Source organism: Mauremys mutica, chromosome 23 (genome assembly GCF_020497125.1).
Source record: "Mauremys mutica isolate MM-2020 ecotype Southern chromosome 23, ASM2049712v1, whole genome shotgun sequence".
Classification (NCBI taxonomy): domain Eukaryota; kingdom Metazoa; phylum Chordata; order Testudines; family Geoemydidae; genus Mauremys; species Mauremys mutica.
In genome coordinates, this window is record NC_059094.1 from 15,947,292 (window position 1) to 15,968,645 (window position 21,354).

The 21,354-nt window shown below is 56.3% G+C and overlaps 1 protein-coding gene across 1 annotated transcript in view; it reads right to left on the reverse strand.

The window, feature by feature from the left end:
* Window positions 1-16,973: 16,973 nt before the first annotated feature.
* TINAGL1 (tubulointerstitial nephritis antigen like 1) overlaps window positions 16,974-21,354 on the reverse strand; it is a 29,176-nt gene continuing 24,795 nt past the window's right edge. Inside the window, exons 11-12 of the mRNA XM_044998135.1 lie at window positions 21,036-21,081; window positions 16,974-20,382 (exon numbers count right to left, since the gene is read on the reverse strand). Coding sequence (XP_044854070.1) covers window positions 20,239-20,382; window positions 21,036-21,081 — 190 coding nt within the window. The 3' untranslated portion in view covers window positions 16,974-20,238. The remainder of the gene's footprint in view (window positions 20,383-21,035; window positions 21,082-21,354) is intronic.

The window sequence follows — 21,354 nt, forward strand, 5'->3', positions numbered from 1 at the left end:
ACAGGGGTCAAAAAAGAACTAGATCATTTCCTGGAGGCTAGGTCCATCAATGGCTATTAGCCAGGATGGATAGGGATGGTGTCTCTAGCCTCTGTTTGCCAGAAGCTGGGAATGGGCGACAGGGGATGGCTCACTTGATGATTCCCTGTTCTGTTCATTCCCTCTGGGGCACCAGGCACTGGCCATGTCAGTAGACAGGATACTGGGCTAGATGGGCCTTTGGTCTGACCCAGTAGGGCCGTTCTTATGTTCTATTCTCCCCCCCCCCCACACAGTGCTCATCTTGGCCTATAACAGTTAGCAATCCACTTAAGCTCTGAAGCCTGAGGTTTAATATCCCATCCAGAACGTTTGTTAGCATCAGTTATTCCAACTCTGGATATTTTTGCTAGCTGTAGAAATGTCGACTCCGTTCCTGAATCTTTGCAAGAGCTTACGATCAAAATAGACAAGACCCCAGTAATAAGGAAGGCAAAGGGTCTGCTCCACCTGCCCACTCCCCGAGCAGAGAGAGTTTGCAATGGAAGCATCTTCTGCACCTGTTGAAACTGGGAGAGCGAGACGTTCGTGAAGCCCCAGGATGTGACTGTCTGTTCTCGGTCAGGTGCAGAGTTGTTGGGCCCCAGGTATTAGAGAGAAGGTGGGTGATTTCGGAGCAATCTCCATCCAAGGGGCACAGATGGTTCTAGCTCTCTGTAAAATGAAGCGATGGGATTTCTCCCATTGACTACAGAGGGGGCCTCACGCCGTCAAACACTACAACAGAGATTTTTTAAGTCTATCCAGAACACCACGTTTGTAACCAGCCATCAAAGGGGTCTCTTGTCCCAGGCAGCGCTGTTCCTGTGGGGGTGCCCATCCATCCCAACAGCCTCGATCGTCTTATGATTGAGCATAATTTAAAAAAAAAGTCTGTGGGGAGAGTTTATTCATCTAATGTTTTGTCTCTGCCTGGAGACTGAAATCCTGCCGTTTTATTGTTCGCAGCGATGCGAAAGAGACGTCACGGTTAGTCAGGAGTCCTGGGTGCTAGTTTTTGCTTTGCGACCTTGGATGCAAAGCAGTTTCTTGGGTGCAAACCGATACTGGTCACCTTATAGTCAAATTGCATTTCTAAGGGGTTAACAAATGATTGACAGATGTCTTCATGCCTAGCTAGTCAACTGCTAGAGTCCAACAGGTGGTTTATAACCATCCAGAACAACATCTGCTGATGTTCTAATAGCCATCTGTGCCACATTTAACTCCTGAATGTCATATTCGTATGGAATCTATTAACATTTTTAAGTAGCTTATAAAAAGTTCCCTTTAATACAAAGGATATCCACGATGTTAACATTTTATAGCCTCCAGAAAACTAGTAGAGGTGATGCAAGGTCAAAAAAAAAACCTTTTATTTTCATCAGAAACATTTTGTAAGCTCAATTCATTGCTCTAAGCCGTGGAGAGCATCTAGTAAGGAGGCGAACCATGGTCAGGAAGACAGACCCCACACCGTGTCAGGCTCCTTCTCTTAATGGTTTAAATTAAAATCCAATTGCTTAACACCTTTTTATATTTACCACAAGGAATAATAAACTCTCTGCTTGAGTCAGGTAAACGACCTGAAAGGATGTTGGACCTAACTCCACTTTTACACAGGTGTGACTCTAGTCATGCCTGATTCACACTGTTGTGTGATTGGAGCGGAGCACGCTCTGGATCACTCTAAGGCCAGGCCTACACTGCAGACCTATGTCAGTATAACTGTGTCACTCGGGGTATGAAAGCTACACACCCCTGAGTGACGTAGCTATGCCAACCTAACCTCCTGTGTAGACAGAACTAAGCCTATGGGAGAGGGTCTCAGGGACGCTGATGGGAGAAGCTCTCCTGTCAGCGTAATAGCGTCTTCACTGCAGCACTACAGGGGTGCTGCACTGGAGATGAAGACAAGCCCTCAGACTCAAAGGAGATTGCCCAGCTAATGCCGGGTACACGAGGATCTCAGTGACATCTGCTCAAGTCATGGGAGCCCCTCTGGATTTAAATAGGCGTGACCAATCGGAATATACCGCAGGGTGCTTGTGTCTGTTACCTTCGTAACTGGCGTAATCTCACCCGTTGCTGCATTTCCCATAGTTCAGAGGTGAATTCGGATATCGCTCGTGTGTCCCAAGCGTGTCGGGCAGCTGGGGGAAACGTTAAAACGACTCTGGAAATGTAAAGCATGAGCCGTAGTCTCTGACACGTGGCAAAGCTGTTCTCAAAGAGCCCTCGTCTTCCTGCCTCCCCCACTGGGCATGTCCTGAATTGGCTTGTTCTCTCTAGCTGGATTGAATCCGCTTGAGTCCTGTCTGCGTTCCGCTGCAACTGTTCCTGGCAGGGTTGTGTCCCTGAGGAGACTTCTAGGAACATTATTTTGGTTTCCGGAGTTGAAGCAGTTCTGGTTGGATGGCCTGTGTGTTTCAGCCAAAGAGCGCCTGCTCCTCATTTTAACCAAACACCTCCGTCCCAAGTCCTGAAGAAGGCTTGCTACTGCCTTGCAATTCTCCCCAGTTCATCTGCTGTTAACTTCGGAGTGCAGCCTGCCCAGTTTCGTGAACATACATTCAAAGAGAGTCAGGAAGTTAGTGGATAGAAATGGATCCTACCTGCAGCCCAGCAATAGTTCCATACACTGGCAAAATTAGTGTCTGGCTGCTGCTCAGTAGCATCCTTCCTTCCTTCCTTCCCTTTCCTCCCAAATGTTCAGAGCCTCGTAGAACTTTAACGTCGCCCTAGTGCCCTTGAGCTAATTATAGCCTTTGCAAACCGCTCTGCGTGCCTTGTTAAACCGGCTGCTGGCAGGATTCCTGTTGCTGCGTTGCTACCTGTTGTGTCTAGCTGTGGCTCGTGCTGTGTTGATCGCAGCTGGATTTCAAGTTTCAGAGTGGGAGTGGGAGGGTCCTGCAGATGGATGTTGAATGAAGCAAGGAAACGACCTTCTACACACACGCCGCTGAGGGAGGAGACTTTTTCGGTCACATTTTGTTTCCCTCCCTGTGGCATTAAGAATGAAGATTATTTATACGCCACTGATGGATACTCAGCGGAACATGAGCGCCCAGTGGGAAGCCGTGGCCAAAAGAGCTGATGCGATCCTGGGATGCACAAACAGGGGACTCTCAGGTAGGAGTGGAGAGGTTATTTTACATCTCTCTTTGGCGCTGCGTTTGCGCTGCTGAAATATTGTCTCTGGTTCTGATGCCCATGGAAGGTTTTTGATTCATTGAGGAGGGTTCAGAGAAGAGCCCCAAGACTGATTAAAGGATGAGAAAACCTGCCGTAGAGTGAGAGACTCCATCTATTTAGTTGATCAAAGAGAAGGCTGACAGGTGACTTGCTCACAGTCCATACGCACCCACATGGGGAACAGATATTTAATAATGGGCTTTTCGATCTAGCAGAGGAAAATATGACACCAGCCAGTGGCTGGACATTGAGGCTAGACAAATTCAGACTGGCAATAAGGTGTAAATTTTTAATGCTGCACATAATTAACCACTGGAGCAATTTACCAAGGGTCATGATGGAGCCCTACCAAATTCCTGGTCCATTTTGGTCAATTTCAGACATAGGATTTTAAAAATTGTAAATTGTATGATTTCCGCTATTTAAATGATGTCAGTCTATAGGACTTGCACTACCAGATCAAACCAGGGCTCCCTCTAGACTGGTAGCCTGTCTCTGGCAGTAACTAGAACCAGCTGCAAAGGAAGGTGCAAAAAATCCTCCAGTGGGTAGTTCTGGGACAACCTGTCCCCAGGGGGAATTTCTTCCTGACCCCTGTTCGTGAAAGGTTGGCTTGCGCCCTGGAGCATGTGGGTTTAAGCTCTTGTTTGTTTTAACATTTACTGTGGTAACTCCAGTACAAACTTGTGCTTAAAAGGCGCTGCTCCAGCAAAGTGAGTGAGGAAAGTTGAGCAGGTGAGCCGTCGCGTCACAGTCAGCGGACCGGATGTCAGCCTAGCTCATGAGATGCCAGGGAAGCTACACGGATTTCAATTGGTTGATGATCTGGTGCATGGAGCTGCTCACGTGCTTAGAGATGGGCATGTGTACAAATGCTTTGCTGAATAGGGGTCTTAGCAGCCATTCCTGCCGGCTGATCCATTTGCTAGAACATCTGGGGAGAGCCCACCTGAAAACACACTGGAAACACAGCTGTTTAAAAACTCCAGCAAATATCTGCAGCATCCACAGAGCTCCAGGACCTGTTCAAGGGTTTGCATCATTCATCACTCCCGTCCTGTGCTCAGTTAGGTTCTGTTTAAAGTAGCAGAGAAAGAAGCCCTAATTCAGTCTGTTGGGTTACTCACAGCGAGAATTGTTTCAGGTGCCATTAGTCTCTCCTTGATCGCTCTGTCCCTGGCTGGGGCTGAGCTAAAGGTTGTCCTTGATGTATAAGTTGATAAAATAGCAAAAGCCGACTCCAGGTGCAACTCTCAGAGCAGTTTGCTCCCGAGTTCCTCCTCATTTTGCAAAGAGACTAAGGCCAGACTGGACCGTTCTGATCGTGCCATTTGCCCTGCGCAGCACAGGCCAGAGAACATCGTCCAACTGTACCTGGGAGCGACAGGGTCTTGCTGTGAGATGTGGCTTCTCTCCTGCTGTAAGATCTGCCTCTCGCAGCGGGATGAGAATAAACCAGCATAATGGAGAATTCAGCATCTTCCAAATCTCTCTGCAGTCCTGGGCCCCTCAGCGGATTCTGTTATTTGCATCTGAATTTAACACAAGGCAATTAATCCCCCCTCATCTCCCGCCCCCCCACTGACCAGGGAGCCTGGAGCGAAGTGAGATTCTGAAGGCAAAGCCTGGGGCAATCCATCAAAACTGTCCAGCTGGCAGCGAACTCTTCAGAAGTCATTTCCTTCTTCTTCCAGTTTATTGCCTTTAACGATCTCTGCCAGCTGCATGTAGGTCACCCTGAGCAATCCCCAGGGGGCTCTGGCTTAGCCAACATGCTGCCCCTCCACAAAGTGGTCTGGGCAAGGCAGCCTCAGCCTGAGAGCACTTCGCTCCCGCGTAGGGGGTGAGGTCTCGCCTGGGTCACGGGTCCGGCTCTGCGCCTGATCCCCAGAGGCTGTTACAGCCCTAGTCCCGGAGCCTTGCTGGTGCATCTTCGCTCTATGCGACATTACGAACATGAGGAACACCCCTCCCCCCCCCCCGCCCGGGCGCAGCTGGGCTCCAAATAACCATGTTTAGTAGCTACATACAAGCAGGCAGAGCCTAGCTACACAGACACACGGGGTACATCTCTGCGGGGTGGCTGTGGCTGGCCTGGCCTGGCCAGCTGATGGGCTCGGGGCTATAGAATTGGCCTCAGGCTGGAGTCCAGGCTGTGGGACCCTCCCACCCTGCAATGTTATCACCCCACAATCCGAGCCCCGGGAACTGAGTCAGCTGCCCCAGGCTCTGCAATTCAGGGCGTTGGCTGCAGTGTAGACATTCCCACAGCCGCCCCTTAGCTGGCTCCCAAACTGTTTAAGGGCCACTGGCCCATTGCTAGGACCTAGGCAGTGGGGCGGGTTTGTGCTGCTTGTCCTCGGCAGGGGTGAAGTGCACGCGAAGGGAAGCTCCTGCACCCATTTCCAAAATGTCCAAGGAAACATTGGGACAGTGACATGGGATGGAAAAAGCTCTGGTATTGCTGGCCTGAGTCATCGCCAGCATGACACCAGCCGGTGCTTCTAGGCTGTTTGTCACCGCTGGGGAATCGCTCCCCTCTGATAGGTAACATCAGGCCGTGGAACAGCAGCGACCTAGATCTGTTGAGTGGCTGCATAAAGCCAGGCCCTGGCCATGCTGGAGTATTTTAGCACCAATCTAGTTGCACTGCCACGTAGGCATGCAGGGCTGGGGTAAGATGGGCCTTGCACTGGTGCATATCAGCCCCATTTGGCACCAGCGCAGTATCTGAATCCGAGTTACACGAGTGTCGCCCCATTGATGTCATTACACTGGGACAAACTCCTCCAGTCCAGCCAAGCCCTCAGAAAGTGCCGCGTTATCCACAGTCACTTTTCTGGCCATCACTGACTAGTCCTCATGGAAGAGCCGTGCAGGGCTGCTGTGGGGTTCTACAAATAGATTTTTGTGCAGTGTTTTTAATTCGTTTCAGACTGTAACTGGCCCATGGTTGCTGTTCTTTTCAGGAGGTTGGATGGTTTATTTGTGCCTCGTTAGCACTATGCTGAGACGCTCAGTTGCCGTCTGGAGGAGAGACTGCAGCTCAGGATGAAGTGCCGTCGCTTTTTACACTTTTTACAGTAGTAATTGGCCCTTATTTTTGGTCAGACGCTCCCCTGACATTTACCTCCCTCCGTTCACGTGCCAGCGCAGCCGCCTTCCACATCAGTGAGCTCCTTCCAGATCTCAGCGCTTTAGATAGAAGCATCCGGCTTGCTGGAAAAATAGAAACTGAGGCTTTATTCCTCTGTTGCTGCAAAATGGAGTTGGAGACGGAAATGGAGCTGCAGTTTTGTTGTATTATTTGCTAAGCTCCCTGCTGGCGAGGGAGGGGGGGCTCTGCCTGATACCCCACAAACAGAAGAGAGGTCACACACAGGCAGCTGCCCCAGAGAAAGACCAGAGCCGCAGTGGGTGAGATACAATCCTATCCTGCAGCAATGTCTGTACTGTACACAAGGTGGAGGGTGGCCCATGCTGTCACGAATGCTTCCTGCAGCCTGACTGGCAGGGAACATTGGGCCTGGGGGTAAGGGATAGCTCCCTTTCAGCTGTGGAGTTAGTTCTTTGTTGATGAGGAGGAGGAGAACTTTGCCTTGCATCAGAGTAGCCCAAAATACTTTTCCGCCTCACGCTGTCCCTGCCCGGTGATGATTCCCATTTTAGAGGAACAAACTGAGACACCAAATGATTTGGTCACATGGTGAGTCAGTGGCAGGACCGGGACTAGAACCCAGGACTGTGGATTCCCTAGTCCCCTGGGCTAACAGAAAAGCAACATTGCATCTCTTTGTGCACCTCCCTGCATTGTTTCTGTCATGCTAAGTCTTAGCCTAATATTGCGAGACCTGTAAAATAAAGGCTCATGTCAGAAGCCAATAAGAAACAGTGGAGTCAGCGTGAGCCAGCCCTGAGACCCAGCAATGGTTTAAAAACAAAAGTAAGAAAATACAAACATGGGCAGGACATAACATAAACAAACTGCAAATGTTTTTAATTAACTAAAACATATAAACTCTTGTGTTATTGCTTGTACTTTGAAGAAACGGAGGCAGAGATGCTCTCTGTCAGCTGTGTTCTTCCCTTGCAATTGCGTATCCTAAATAAAACTGTCTCCAACTTATTATATCCAACCTAAAAGTAAAAACTCAGTTTTTTCTCCACATGGTGATTGGCTTTTACCTGCTCTTTGCTTTTCCTTTTACAGTTACAGTAGCCAGGGCGCCACCAACTTTCTTGCCCAAGTGGTAAGAATTTCTTTTTTGAAACCATCTGCCTGCTGGTCACAGTGCAACCTGTCTCCGGGAGTTAGAGCTCCTCCGGGAGGATTTTTCAGTGACTTCTTTTGTTTAATATTTTACTCCCCTCTCCCAGTTAATGAAAGGGGATTGTGTTGCTAGGTTTCCTTGCAGCATATTAGTCAGCCAGTAGGTGTTGCTGTGTGCTCAGTGGCATTCCAGATGTGGTCAACACGGGAGACAGAGCTGGAGCTTAATCTGTGTGGGAGCTTGTATCCGGGTCTCGTGTTGTCGTCTTTAATAACTGCTTCCTTTCCAGCAGATCTTTGATTCCGTATGTCATGTCAGCGCAAGACTTCAACCTGGACGGGGCCCGTGCTGAGTTGCCAGTGTCTGACTTGGGGGGTTGCTGTAACTCTTTGTTAGAAAGTGTGTGCTTAAATTTTTTTTTACAGTAGGAAAAGTGTATTTGCACCCCACCTCCGCCCTCACACACGCACCCCTAGTTGGAAAGCAGCAAGAGGAATTTAGCTCAGCCTTTGGGCAGAGACCAAGCAGGGCAAATGTCAGCCCCCAAAGAGGTTGGTTTTGCATCGTTCTGAGCAAGAGAAACCAAAGAGCTAAAAGCGAAACGCTGTTCTGTGTATTGCAGGAGCGGCTTGAGGCTCCGACTGAGATCAGGCCTCATTTGTTCGGGTGGCTGTGGGCCAGATTTTCACCTCACGTGCCATAAGGGTAGCGCAGCGCTGGGAAATCTAGCTCTTAGCTGGGTGCCTAAATGAGCAGAACTCTTCTGAAAAATCTCTCCCTATGTGTTCACGTAGCAAGAGCCAGTTCCTGCCCCGAAGGGCGTCCCAGCTAAGCAGCCAAAGGATGGATTACTGTCTCCAGGCTACAGCCTGCACTCTTCCCCCTAGGGGCTTTTGCCAGCTGCTCAGCTGAATGCCCAGACACCGGCATCTCTTGTCTCCTTGCTGGGTTAGTTCTCGAACAGCCTCAGCCTAGCCAGGATTTTTTGTTGTTACCGTGACTAGCAAATAAAAGGCAATTTATCTCTGCTGAAGTCAGGCCATGGCCAGGGCTCAGGGAAGTGTTAGATCTGAAGGGTAGCAATGGAAGACCCAAGCTTGGCATCAGCGGCAACCCTTCAAAGTCGAGGGGGAGCGTCTTTCATGGATTGGCCCTTTCAAGTTATGCGGCCTGTTCTGGAGGCCCAGGCTCTGCCAAATTAGCGTGCAAACAATTCACTGTCAAGGCCTGTCTCCATATAAGATAGATCAGTGCTATTAGCCCTATTTTACAGATGAGGAAACCGAGGCACAAGATTGCTCAGGCACATTGTTTCAAGTAATTTCTCATGTCAGGCATAGGACCCAGAAATCCGGGTAGCCAGGCCCTTCTGTGACCGCTCGTCAACTCAACTGCACCTGTTGGGTGCTTGCCCTGGCCTGGCGAACTAGCAGGACTGTGCGCTTAGCTGATGCAGGTGCAGCCCTGCAGCCAGGTCCTGCCTCGATCCAGCAGCCTGAGCTCCTTGCTGGAGCGGCAGGGCCGTTCCAGCCCCGGGCCACACACATGCTGTTAGCGGGAGCCCCGGGGGCAGTGTCTGCTGCCTGGGATTGCGACAGTGACTGAGCCTGTTACTCCATTTCTCTGCCAGCCTGGCCTTGTGTGCAGGCCCCCTCCTCCAGCCCCCATTTCCAGCTTGCCCTGCGCCACTGATCGGGCAGAGCCTGGCACGTGCCTTGCTTTGTCGTGCCTCTCGCTAACGCCTGGGCGGAGCAGCCAGCCACACACAAACCCCGACAATAGTAATTAACACAAAGAGCTGCAAAGGCTGCATCGGGGGCTAATGAAAGCAGCTATTTGGGGAGTGAAGGCAGGGAGCACATGGTCTGGCTGAGCCAAGCGCAGCCTGTCCTGGTAAGGGGAGCTGGGGTTTGACTCATGTTGGGGTTGCCAGGCGTCCGGATTTGGACTGGAACACCCGGTCGAAAAGATCCAGGGCTCCCTGCCTGCCCTTGCTCTGCGCGGCTCCCAGAAACAGCCTCCAGGTCCTTGCGGCCCTACGTGCAGGGGCTGCCAGCAGGGGCGGCTCTAGGAATTTGGCCGCCCCAAGCAGTCATGCCTGTGGGAGGTGCACCGGAGCCGCGGGACCAGCGGACCTCCCGCAGGCATGACTGCTGGTCCCGCGGCTCCAGTGGACCTCCCGCAGCTGCAGAGGGTTCGCTGGTCCCGCGGCTCCGGTGGAGCATCCGCAGTCATGTCTGCGGGAGGTCCACCCAAGCAGCGGGACCAGCGAACCGTCCACAGTCATGCCTGCAGGAGGTCTGCTGGACCAGCGGCTCCAGTGCACCTCCCGCAGGCATGACTGCGGACGGTCTGCCGGACCCACCTGCCGCCCTGCCGGCAAAATGCCGCCCCAAGCGCGCGCTTGGCGCGCTGGGGTCTGGAGCCGGCCCTGGCTGCCAGGGAGGTATCCGCGCACTGCCCCTGCCCCTAGAGCTGGCTCCACAGCGCTCATTGGCCAGGAACCGTGACCAATGGGATCTGCGGGGGCAGCACCTGCAGGCATGAGGGCAGTGCATGAAGCCTCCCCGGCTGTGCCTAGGGGCTGCAGGGAGCTGGTGGCCACGTCCCGGGAGCTGTGGTAAGCACCGCCAGGACCTCACACCCTGAACCCTTTCCTGCACCCCAATCCCCTGCTGCAGCCCAGAGTCCTCTCCCAGACCCAAACTCCTCGCAGAGCCTGCACCCCACAGCACCCCAACCCCCCGCCCCAGCCAGGAACCCCCTCCTTCACCCAAACCCCTCATCCCCAGCCCCACCCAGAGCCCGCACCCCCCAGCTGGAGCCCTCACCCCCTTGCATCCGAACCCGCTGCCCCAGCCTGGTGAAAGGGTTGGGGGTGGGGGAGAGCGAACGGCGGAAGGAGTGGGGAATGGAGGGAGCCAGGCAGGGGGGCAGGGCAGTGGATGTTCTGGCTTGTGTGATCAGAAAGTTGGAAACCTTAGTGCTGACGTGTGTGGAGTCTGTCCCACATGGCGAGTGTGCTCATGGAGGGGGGGTGTCTATGGCCATGAGTATGGGCGACACAGCCTGGGTATGGGTACCCAAGGCCCCCATGGCCAGACACCGGCAGAAGCAGGACCAACGTGTGCTGCATCATCATCCGAGACTGCTATAACATGCAAGAGATATGTGGCAGAATGTGGGTAAAACAGAGCAGGAGACATACAATTCTCCCCCAAGGAGTTCAGTCACAATTGAATTAACACATATTTTTAACGAGCGTCGTCAGCATGGAAGCATGCCCTCTGGAATGGTGGCTGAAGCATGAAGGGGCATACGAACGTTTAGCATATCTGGCACGTGAATACCTCGCAATATTGGCTACAAAAGTGCCATGCAAACGCCTGTTCTCACTTTCTGGTGACGTTACAAATCAGAAAGGGGCAGCATTATCGCCTGTAAATGTAAACAGACGTGTTTGTCTCGGCGATTGGCTGAACGAGCTATAGGACTGAGTGGACTTGTAGGCTCTAAAGTTTCACACTGTTTTGTTTTTTGACTGCAGGTATGTAACAAAAAAAATCCACACGCTCACGCTAAAGAGCTTGCACTCCCCTGCTTGTATGAGGTGCAGTGACAAATACCATTTCTTTTGTTCATCATTTTTACAGGGCAAATGTTTGTAATAAAAAATAAAACAATGTGAGCACTGGACCCTTTGTCTTCCGTGTTGTAATTGAAATCAATCTATTTGAAAAGGTAGAAAAAACAGCCAGAAATATTTAATACATTTCAATTAGTTTCCTATTGTTTAACTGTGCGATTAAAACTGCAATGAAGCGTGAGCAGGTTTTTTTTTTTTTTAGGGCCAATTAATTTTTTGTGAGTTAATCGCATGCAGCTGTAGACACCCAAGGACACTGCATCGGGCCCGAAGCCATTTTTATGCCTGTGGCACCACCTGGTGGACGCAGCACTAGGCCGTGCCCGCTGTCCTTCACACCCAGCTTTTCAGCTGCTGCAGTGAAGCCCGGCAGGCGCTGGTTAGTGGCAGGTGCGGTGCAACCCCCAGTGCACCACAGCCTGAGCAGCGGCACTGCCTTGGGGGGGCGGGGGGGACACAGCAGGCCCTGCACACAGCACCCCTTGTCCTGCTAGCTAAGCACCTTCGCTGCCCCCCCACCGGCCCCCCCACCTTCGCTGCCCCCCTCGCCGGCTGAGCGTTTCCCCTCACCCCAGGCCGGCCCGTTGATGGGCGCCAGTGAGAGACAGCTCGCAATGCACCGAGGGGCCTACACACCTGTCAGGCCCGGAGCTCTGGGGTTTGCCCAGAGCGGCCCATGGACTCTGTGGGGCCACCGAGCCGTAGAGCCAGCGAGCCCCTCCCCACTGGGCCCTCCAGCCTGCTCCTCCCCCAGCCAGGGCAGCACCCCACCTCTGGCCTGCTGCACGCCAGGACTACGCCACGCACAAGGGGTGTGTGTGTTGCTCTGTAACTCATTATAGTCTAGGGATGGTGTGTGTGTGTGTGTGTGAGAGAGAGAGAGAGAGAGAGAGAGAGAGCGAGAGACTCGCTCTGTAACTCGTTATAGTCTAGGGATGGTGGGTGTGTGTGTGAGAGAGAGAGAGACTCGCTGTATAACTCGTTATAGTCTAGGGATGGTGTGTGTCTGTGTGTGTGTGTGTGAGAGAGAGAGAGACTCGCTCTGTAACTCATTATAGTCTAGGGCTGGTGCATGCGTGTGTGTGTGTGTGTGTGTGTGTGTGAGAGAGAGAGAGAGACTCGCTCTGTAACTCATTATAGTCTTGGGATGGGGTGTGTGTGTTTGTGACTCGCTTTGTAACTCATTATAGTCTAGGGATGGATGTGTGTGTTTGTGTGAGAAAGACACACTCAGGCCAGCAGCTGTTGTGAGCCCAGCCATTCCCCACTGTGTCCGAGGCCCAGCCCCCCGGCTCCCCCAGACGGCTGTGCCCTCAGCCGGGACTTTAACCCAGCACCCACCGGGGACAGGCCAGCATTGACCCCTCGTTCCAGCTACGGTGTCAGCACACAGCCCGCATGTGATGCACAGCACAGCACCGCCAGGCCTGTCCTGCTCATTGACGGTCAGGTGGGCTGGGGGGCACCAGCTGCTCGGTTATGGCACGAGGGACGCCTCAAGCCTGGCAGCTGTTCAGGCCTTTAGCTCCTCTCGCCTGCCGCCTTTGGGCCGTGGCTCCATGACGCTGGGTGGCTGTGGGACCAGGCCACGCCGCCCGACCACAGCCACAACCTCACACACATGCTCCTCCCTGGGGCTGCTGGGCGGCTTGGGCCCGTGCGCATGCAGAGTGCAGCCACCAGGTGGCACTCGCCTCTTGCTTCCTTGCTGCTGCACAAGTGTGAGCGCGGGGGGGAGTGCACGGCAGATAAACCACTTGCTGCTCCATGGGGCTGGGGTTGGGGCCGGCCTGTTCCCACCATGGCCTTTCGGCTGAGTGCCCCGCCCCCTGCAGGCCTCCCCCGGCATTGCTCATCTGGGGGAGCGGGGGGGCAATGAGACGACCTGCCGGGCCAGGTTTGTCTTTGGGAATTGCTAACCAGGCAGCTGCAGAAGAATAAGGAGGTTCCCCGGGTGTCCTGTTGCCAGTGCGGTGCATCGCGCCCCACGGTGTCGCTGCAGCCACAGCACGAGGGCGGACAACCCCCCCCCCATTGCCCCCCCCCAGCATGCACACATGCACTTAGGCACACACAGTGCACAGCTCCAGCAGTGCACCTGTAACCCCCCCACAAATACCTGCACCGCCAGCAGCGCTACAGAGCGCGCGCGCGCGCGCGCACACACACACACACACACTTTCTCTCTCTCTCTGCCAGGCCCAGTCTAGGCGTGTAACATGTGGTCGCTGCCTTTAGTCCTAGTGTTGCTAACACCTACAGTGGGTAGGGCTATGGGCGGGGGGAGTCGGCAAGGCAGTGGGGGGCTGCAGCAGGTCCATACCTACAGAACTAGTAACAAGGCTGGACCTGTCCATCAATGGGGTGCCGGGCGCCTGCCCCAGGTGTGGCGGGCCAGGTGTGCACTGGCCCATGGAGAAGGCTAGTGCAGCGTGTGGCTCATCTGCATAGTGCGGCCAGGGCGTGTGAGTGTCCAGGCGGTGGTACCAGGTGTGCACAGGTGTCTCTCCTGCGGGGGCTGGCGGGGGTGTCGGCACACCTAGCGTAGCGTGGCTGTGTGTTGACACCAGCTAACAAGTGGAGCTAGCATGGACACGCTCCCCTCTCCCTCCACTAGCATATCTGGCCGCACGTTCCTGGCACGGGCGCCGCGTGTGCGCCAGACCAGGGTTTTCCAGCGGTCACTGTGTCCTGGCAAAACAGGAAGCAAGACAATGACGGGCCCTTTATCTCGCCAGCACATTTGTTCTAGGTGCTGACCTCATGCGGGGGGAGGAGGGGGGAGGGGCAAGGTGGGGACAGCAGGGCCCTCTCCTTTGCCCCCTCGTGTGGGGTGGGAGAATGACAGGCAAGGGGGGCGGGGGGGGCGGCAGGGTGTGTGAGGGGGTGTTTGGAGGGGAGGCAGGTCACCTGTTAAGCTGCTGCTTTGCTTTCAGTGGCAGAGGAGCGAGCGCCCCTGCCCCGTGGCCCTGCCGCACACCCCGCCTGGCAGAGCCAGCCTGTTGACGGGCGCAGCCACATCCCTGCACCCACATGGCGCAACCAGTGTCTCATGCATTGCGTGGCCCTGCCCTCCGCTACCCCACCCCCGGAGCAGGCACGTGACGAAGGCCGTGTGCACGAAGCTGCCATGACCCTGCAAACAGCCAGTCCGTGCGCTCCTGGCCCACCGAGGTTCCTCCCCCAACGCGTGTGGGAGTAGGTCCCGCCCCTTGGTAGCGGGGCCAGGACACGAGGGTGAGGAAGTGAAATGCGTGGCGCACGAGCGTGTAATGTTGTGCCCTTGGCACGGGTCGGAAATGAAGCGGCTGCAGGGCAAACAGCCAGCTTGGGTTATGGAAGGTGTGGGGGGGGTTGCGGGGTGGGGTGTGGGAAACGACTCGTGGGGTAGGGGCCCGATGACAAAGTCCGGAGGGTGTGGGGTGAGGACGGGTGGGGAGCATCCTCTCACAGGACCCGCTCAAAGAAAACCCGAGAGGTGGGCGATAAGGCAGCTCCCACCTCCTGGCGCATGGCTGAAAGGTGGCGAGCCCCGTCCAGACCCCGCCGTAGTCCAGGAGGTCTCTGATTCTGGTGGCTTCAGCCAGGCCCAGCTTCCAGCACACTGAGGGGGGCTCCCCCACCTGCCGGGGGGGTTAATGAGGCAGAAAGCCAGCAGCTTTGCCTTCATAAGCCCTGGTGGGGGGTAGCTGCAGCCACGCAGCCATGTGAAGAATTCCCTGTGTCAGGCCTGGGGCGCTTGCCAGGCCTCGGAGAACAATCGCGGCCAGGAACCAGGGGAGAGGGGAGTGGAAAAGCCACGGACAGAGCAGGAGCTGCAAAAGGACACGCTGCTCATTGGTGCGGCAGGGCAGCACGAGGCCCCGCTGAGGGGCTGCGCTGCACCGATGGGTCGTGAGGGCTCAGCTCCTGGGGAGAGGTCTCCCGCATGGCCGCACAGAGGGCAGACCCTGTGCCTGCCCACGCCTGGGCCGGAGCGCCTGGAGCTTGGCTCACCGGGAACGCACGCGGTGCCACATCACGGGACGGGTAGAGCCAGACGCTCCTTCACCCCAGGGGTAAGGGGAGCAGGGGAGAAAAGAGAACGCTCCAGTCTCCCCCTGGCACCTTTGAGCGCCCCATGGGGCTGTACTAATACCAGGCTTCCCACGAGCCACGATGGTTAAACAAGGCTCTTCCCTCCTCCTCCTCACCCCGCATGCAGCATCCTCCCTGCAGCGTAGGCCCAGCCCGCTGTCTGCTCCGTGCTCAGCAGCAGCTTCTCACCGCCTACAGCCCTGCAGCCGTTCAGAGCACCAGCAAGAGTCGAGCCCCGAGAGCAGCGCCCAGCAAAGCCATGGGCCGGTTCCTTGATCCAGGAATGCCTCTGTCCCAGCTAACTGAGGGACACAAGCCTTGTCAGACTAGGGGGCAGGGGGCAACCAAGCTGCTATCTCATTGCTAATAGTAGCCAGTTGTGACAAAGTGGGAATGTTCTTAATGTTTCCTCTGAATACTGTGTGGGTGCCTCAGTTTCCCCTGTGCATTTCTTAAGTCTCTAGGGGGTGAGAGTGTTGCAGAATAAAGGGCCAGTGCACATAAATGGCCGACGTTCTATCTCCTGGCAGCTAATGGCCAGGGCCCTTCCCCGTGCAAGGGGATGCTAAAGGTGTTGGAGAACAAAGAGATCAGAGACCTCCTGGCCCGGGAAAGGAACAAAGCCCAGAAGAGGAAGGGCTGGAGGGGGTTTCAGTTGGGAGCTGGCTGGGGCCGAGGAGTGAAGGGCAGACGTGGGGGTCTGGCTCACTGCCCCCCAGAATGGACCCGGCTGAGGGGTCCCGTTCTCTGTACCTACAAGCTCTGTTTTAGACCATGTTCCTGTCATCTAATAAACCTCTGTAAGAGTCACGTCTGACTGCGAAGCGAAGTGGGGGTGCAGGACCCTGTGGCTTCCGCAGGACCTCGCCTGGGCAGACTCGCTGGGGGAAGTGCACGGAGGGGCAGAGGATGCTGAATGCTCCGAGGTCAGACCTAGGAAGGTGGAAGCCGTGTGAGCTTCTTGCCCTGGAGACAGTCTGTTCCAGAGAGGAGACTTCACCAGAGTCTTGACTGGCTTTGCAGGGAGCAGTTCCCGAGCATGGCCCAGGGACTCTGTGACACCAGTACCAGCTGGGTCAGAGGAAGGCGCAAGGAACCGTCCTGATGAACAATTCTGGAATGGTCTTCACGTTTTCTCTGAGTGCTGTGTGGGTGCCTCACTTTCCCCTATGCATTTCTCAAGTGTCTAGGGGGGTGTGATTGTTGCAGAGCCCTAGGGGGCCAGTGTGATGGTGAGAATAGCCGATACCCAGTCTCCTGGCAACTGCCTGGGCCTCAGCCTCTGCAAAGGTGCCAACTAAAGGTGTCGGAGAACAAAAAGATCAGGTGGCCTCCTGGCCCAGGAAGAAGTCAAAGGGAGAGGAGGGGGCTGAAGAGTTTTCAGTTTGGAGCTGGCTGGGAAAATGGAGGGGAGCTCAGATGGGGCTCTGGCCTCCCTGGGGCCCCCCAAGATGGACCTGACTGCGGGGGTCCTGTTGTCTGTACCTGCAAGACCTGTCTTGGACTGTGTTCCTGTCGTCTAAATAAACCTTCTGTGTTACTGGCTGGCTGAGAGTCATGGTGAATCGCAGCAAGCCAGGGGTGCAGGGCCTTGTCTCCCCCAAACTCCGTAACAGTCAGACTAGCTGCTCATAATGGTCCCTTCTGGCTTTACCACCTCTGAATCGATGGCTCAGCCAGGACGGAGCTGGCTAATGACCCCCAGGGATAGCCAGCGGTAACCAATGGAAAACAGGCCCACTTTGTGGACAAGAAAGACACAGTTGTGCTGGTGAGAGGCTTCAATAAATTTATGTACAAATAATAAAAAGCACAATAAATACAAAAGACTCTTAAAATACAACCCCTCCGGCCAGCCCGACCGCTAGCTAGGCAGGTAGATTGCAGGCTTGTTTTGTCTCTGGATACAGACTCACAGCCTGGCCAATGCAGAGTCTGCCACATCTCGGACACCAGCTCTCCTCTCTGACGTGTGGACGGGGACGTTGGTCTGAGAGCAATTACCCTTTGGATCAGGAGCGAGACACACACACAGTGCCTCTCTCCCCTGCTCCCGGCCGAAGCTGTGAGTACAGCAGCAAATATTGCAACGTGTAACATTATCTACCAGTGGCCCTGATCCAGCTCCCACTGAAGTCAAAGGGGGGGGGTGTGGCGGGGTGGTGCTTTGCCACTGACATCAATGGAAGGATAAATTCCCCAAATCAAGGCCCTTGGTAATGGACATTTTCCTGCGCAGGGCCCTTTAGCACCATAGGGAAAAGGCAGATTCTGTGCCTGTCCTGGAAAGTGACAGGCTGGGGAGAAGTTTCGATTCCGCACCTGAGTCGTACGGCTTTGCGCTGAGACATCTCCCAGCTGGGCGCAGCACAGAGCTGCCCCTGGCGGAGAATCCTGGCCTGAAGCCAGCGGCGTGGCAGGTGGAAGAACACCATTCCTTTGCGGCCCTGTGTTAGCTGGATCCATAACTAAGACACAGGCGGTAAAGGCACAAATGCCCCTTGTGTGGAATTCACCCCAGGCCAGCGCAAGGGCGGAGGGCAGGCTCAAGTGATCAGAGGCTGTGTGCTACCACGTCTGCACAGGGGCAAATTCCATCCCCTAGTGAGCAACGCCCGCTTGTGCACAACACAAAGGCACGATGGGCTGTGCAAACACCCGTTTGCACACGGGGAGGGGGTGTTGCACGTGCTCTCACACGGCGCTCTTTAACGGCTCAAGGCTTTTGAGAGACGAGCTGGCTCTGCCCTTAACTTTAACGCCGCTTCTCGAACAAGGAGAAACGGATCCCAGTGCAGCCAGGAAGCCGGAGGGATGGGCACGGAGTGGGGAGGAGGATTTCACAGTGTTTAATGTTTTTTGCAGCTAAGCTCTGAGCTGGACAATGGGGATTTGCTGAAAGGGGGCTGCAGCTGGGCGGAGAGGACAAAATAAATCCCAGTGGGTAAGGAGGCCTAGGCAGGACAAGCATCCAGCCTGGGGAGCATCACGGAGGGGAGAGGAAACCCGCACCAGGGCCTGGGAGAGAGTTTGCCACAGAAATGCCGCGTGTCAGACCCTGGGTTTCTGCCCTGGGTCGAGACAGGAGGTCCCGGATCCAAACATCCCTGATGCTGATGGGCACCTGCTGCCCTGCGTCAGTGCAGGGAGCTGCCTGTTCACGGGGTCTCACCGCTACATGCTCAGAGCCCTTTGGAGCCAAACAGCAATTCCCGGGCTGCCCGCGGGGAACTGGAGCAGCAGCCGGGCGAGAGGGACGTATGGCAGCAGAAGCATCAGCCAGGGAGTGGGGGAAGGTTTCCTAGCTGGTTACTTTGCTGGCAGAGCGTCCACCCCAGGGAGGAACCAGAATCCCACCCAGCCGCCTCTCATCCCAGGCCTGCCCCAGAGACCAGTGCAGGAGGCCTCTGCGTCCCCCCTCCATCCTGCCCCCGCCCGCCCCAGCGCAGCTCCCCACCCCAGCCTTTGCTTTGATCTCTCTGCCCCTGCGGCCAGGCCGGTGCCTGGCCCCCCAGGTTCCCACTCCTGGTGCGGTGCCTGGCTCCTCTGCTGGAGCAGGCAGTCTAAGCCCCCCTCCCCGTCCCGCCGCTCCGGTCAGGCGGAAGCACCGGGCTGGTTTAACAATCCTCTGCCTCTTTGACATGAAAGGCTGCAGCTTCCTGTCACGACTCGGGCCGCGCCGCTGACAGCGCCAGCGAGGGCATCCAGCGCAAACACCCGAGCGACCTCAGGCTCCCAACAATGGCCTGTTTAGCCAGGCCGGGATTAGGCACTAAGCCGGCCGGTACAAAGCCTGGGGCCGTGGTTAAAAGCCAGGGGGCCGGGGACGCGCTTTCAAGTGCTCAGCACATATAAGATACGGGCCAGCGCACCGCGGCCTCGGTGTCAGCAGAAAGCCGGCCTTGCCCGGGTCCCAACAGGGCTCCGCGCGAGACGGGGATTGTTTGGAGGTGAGACGCTGAGGAGCAGAGCAGGGGACTTTGGAAGGGCTTGGGGGACGGGGTGTGTGGGAAATTGGGAGGGTGGTCGGAGATCCCGTGGGGACTGGAGTGGGACTGGGTGGGAGACCAGAGTGGGCTCCCAGAGGTGCGGGCGGGAGGACCTCTAGGATGATGAGAAAACTAGGGATGACCACGGTGAAGAATGGCAGCATGTCGGTTACTCCCCTGCCCCAGCCCAGCTCCATCCAGGCAGCATGGCTGGTGGTAACCCCTGGAGACCCGGCTCCCTGCTAACGCTGGAGGCTCTCGTGAAAGGCTGAGGTTCCTTGTGCTGACTGTGCCATCTCCTCGCCCACTGGCATGGGGAAACGGGGCAAACACCCTGCCAGTGGGGTGACAAGGGCATGGCTTACTGGCACCCCTGGCACTCTGCACAAGGGCCAGGCAGCTTGCCCCTGGGGAGATGAAAGGGTTAACTACAGGTTGGTCTCTGGAGAGCTGGTGGTCCAGGAAGCCCTAGGGCCGCCTCCGGCTCTCTGGGGAAAAGCCCAGCGACGGGTGACGGGGCTGGGGCAACGGGGGTCCCGAGGGTGGCGGCAGCGTTCCCAAAAGGGTGGGGCGACAGACCAATCTGATTTCCACATGGCGGGGCCCAAGGCACCCCAGCCCCATAGCCCCAAACCCCGCCCGAGTAGCAGAAACAGGCCCCAGTCCTCACTAAGGAGCATCCCAGAGGGGACCAGGCCTGGGGGTCCCAGCACGGCTCCGGCTAGGGGCTGCTCAGGGCCGAGGGTCCGTTACCAGGAGAGGGCGAGGCCCATGTTATGAAGACATTCCTTGGTGGCAGCTCCATGAGTCCTCAGGGATCCTCCCAGGCCCCCGGGGTGCCAGGCCTCCCAGAGCCCTACGTAGTCCTGGGAGAGGCTGGCAGCCGGCTGGGGATCCTTGGGGGTCCCTTGGGGGTAGCGACGGAGCCAGAGTCTGCTGCAGGTGCCTGTGGCTGGGTCCAGATCACACTTGGGCTTCATGGAGCACGTTGGGGCTGTGGGAGGAACGGCCTCCCCGTGCCACACGGGGCCACCCGGCTGGCTCACTTCCGGCGCCGCATGTCCTCCATGCTGACGCGGCCCCAGACGCCCACCACGAAGGTCTCGATCTCGCACTCGTTGGTGCCCCGGGCGATGCGGAAGTAGCCGCCCTCTCCCCAGTGCTTGCCCCAGGAGTTCGCAGCCACCTGCAGGGAGGCCAGAAAAAGACATTCAAAGACGTTAGCAGCCGAGTCTGTGTGTAGCACGTGTGTACAAGGAAACAGGCACGCAGACACACGCACACAGCCAGATGCACTCACGCACAGACGCGCACAGACAGCCGCACACACGCACACAGCAGTGCCCTGGAAAGCCCCCCTTCCCTTCCCTGGCTCTGGCCCAAATCCTGGAACAACTGAAGAGGCTGCCCCGCAATGGCTCCATCTCCAGTTCTGCGCCAGCCGCAGCCCGTGCCAGCTGGGAATCGCCCGTCTGTCCTGGGGAGACCCGCAGCCCAGTCACACACGCTGAATAAAGCTGCTGGCTCCTGATCTGAATCCTGAGCCTTAGCGTGCCCATGTCTGGTTTCTAGTGCCCCAGGACACAACAAACCTCCCTGCCCACGTGTGAGATCTGCAGCCAGGCTCAGGACCGCAGCTCGAGGACTGGCCCCACGCTGAGGGCACATGGCCGGGGGGCGGGGGGGTTGATGGCACCTCTGCAGCGTCACCAGGACTCGTGAAGCCGCGCAGCAGTGGCGGGACGCTAACCCTCCCACCACTCTCCACCCTACCCACGCAGCCCCCAGCGCAGGGGGGCTGCGATTACAGGGGGGGTTCATTGCCAGCGCAACACTCACCCAGTACTTCTGAGTCTGTCCCTGGGGCGTCCTCTCTTCTCCCCACCTGCGGCAGGATCGAAAGGAACAGATGGTTAGAGGTGGGGGTCTGGTTCTGGGTCAGGCTGCGACCCGCACAGCCCCAGCCCTAGCGGATCCAGCTCATCTGAGTCCGTCCTTTCCATGTGCTCCCACCCTTGAGCAAAGCCGGGGGGGGGGGGGATGAAGACTTGGCCCAGTCCCCTGGACCCGTCCCACCCCTGCCTTGTGCCCCAGGGCGAGCCAGAGGCGACCCCACTCGGGAGCCCCTCTCCCATCACGCGCTCGGTCGTGGTTCTGA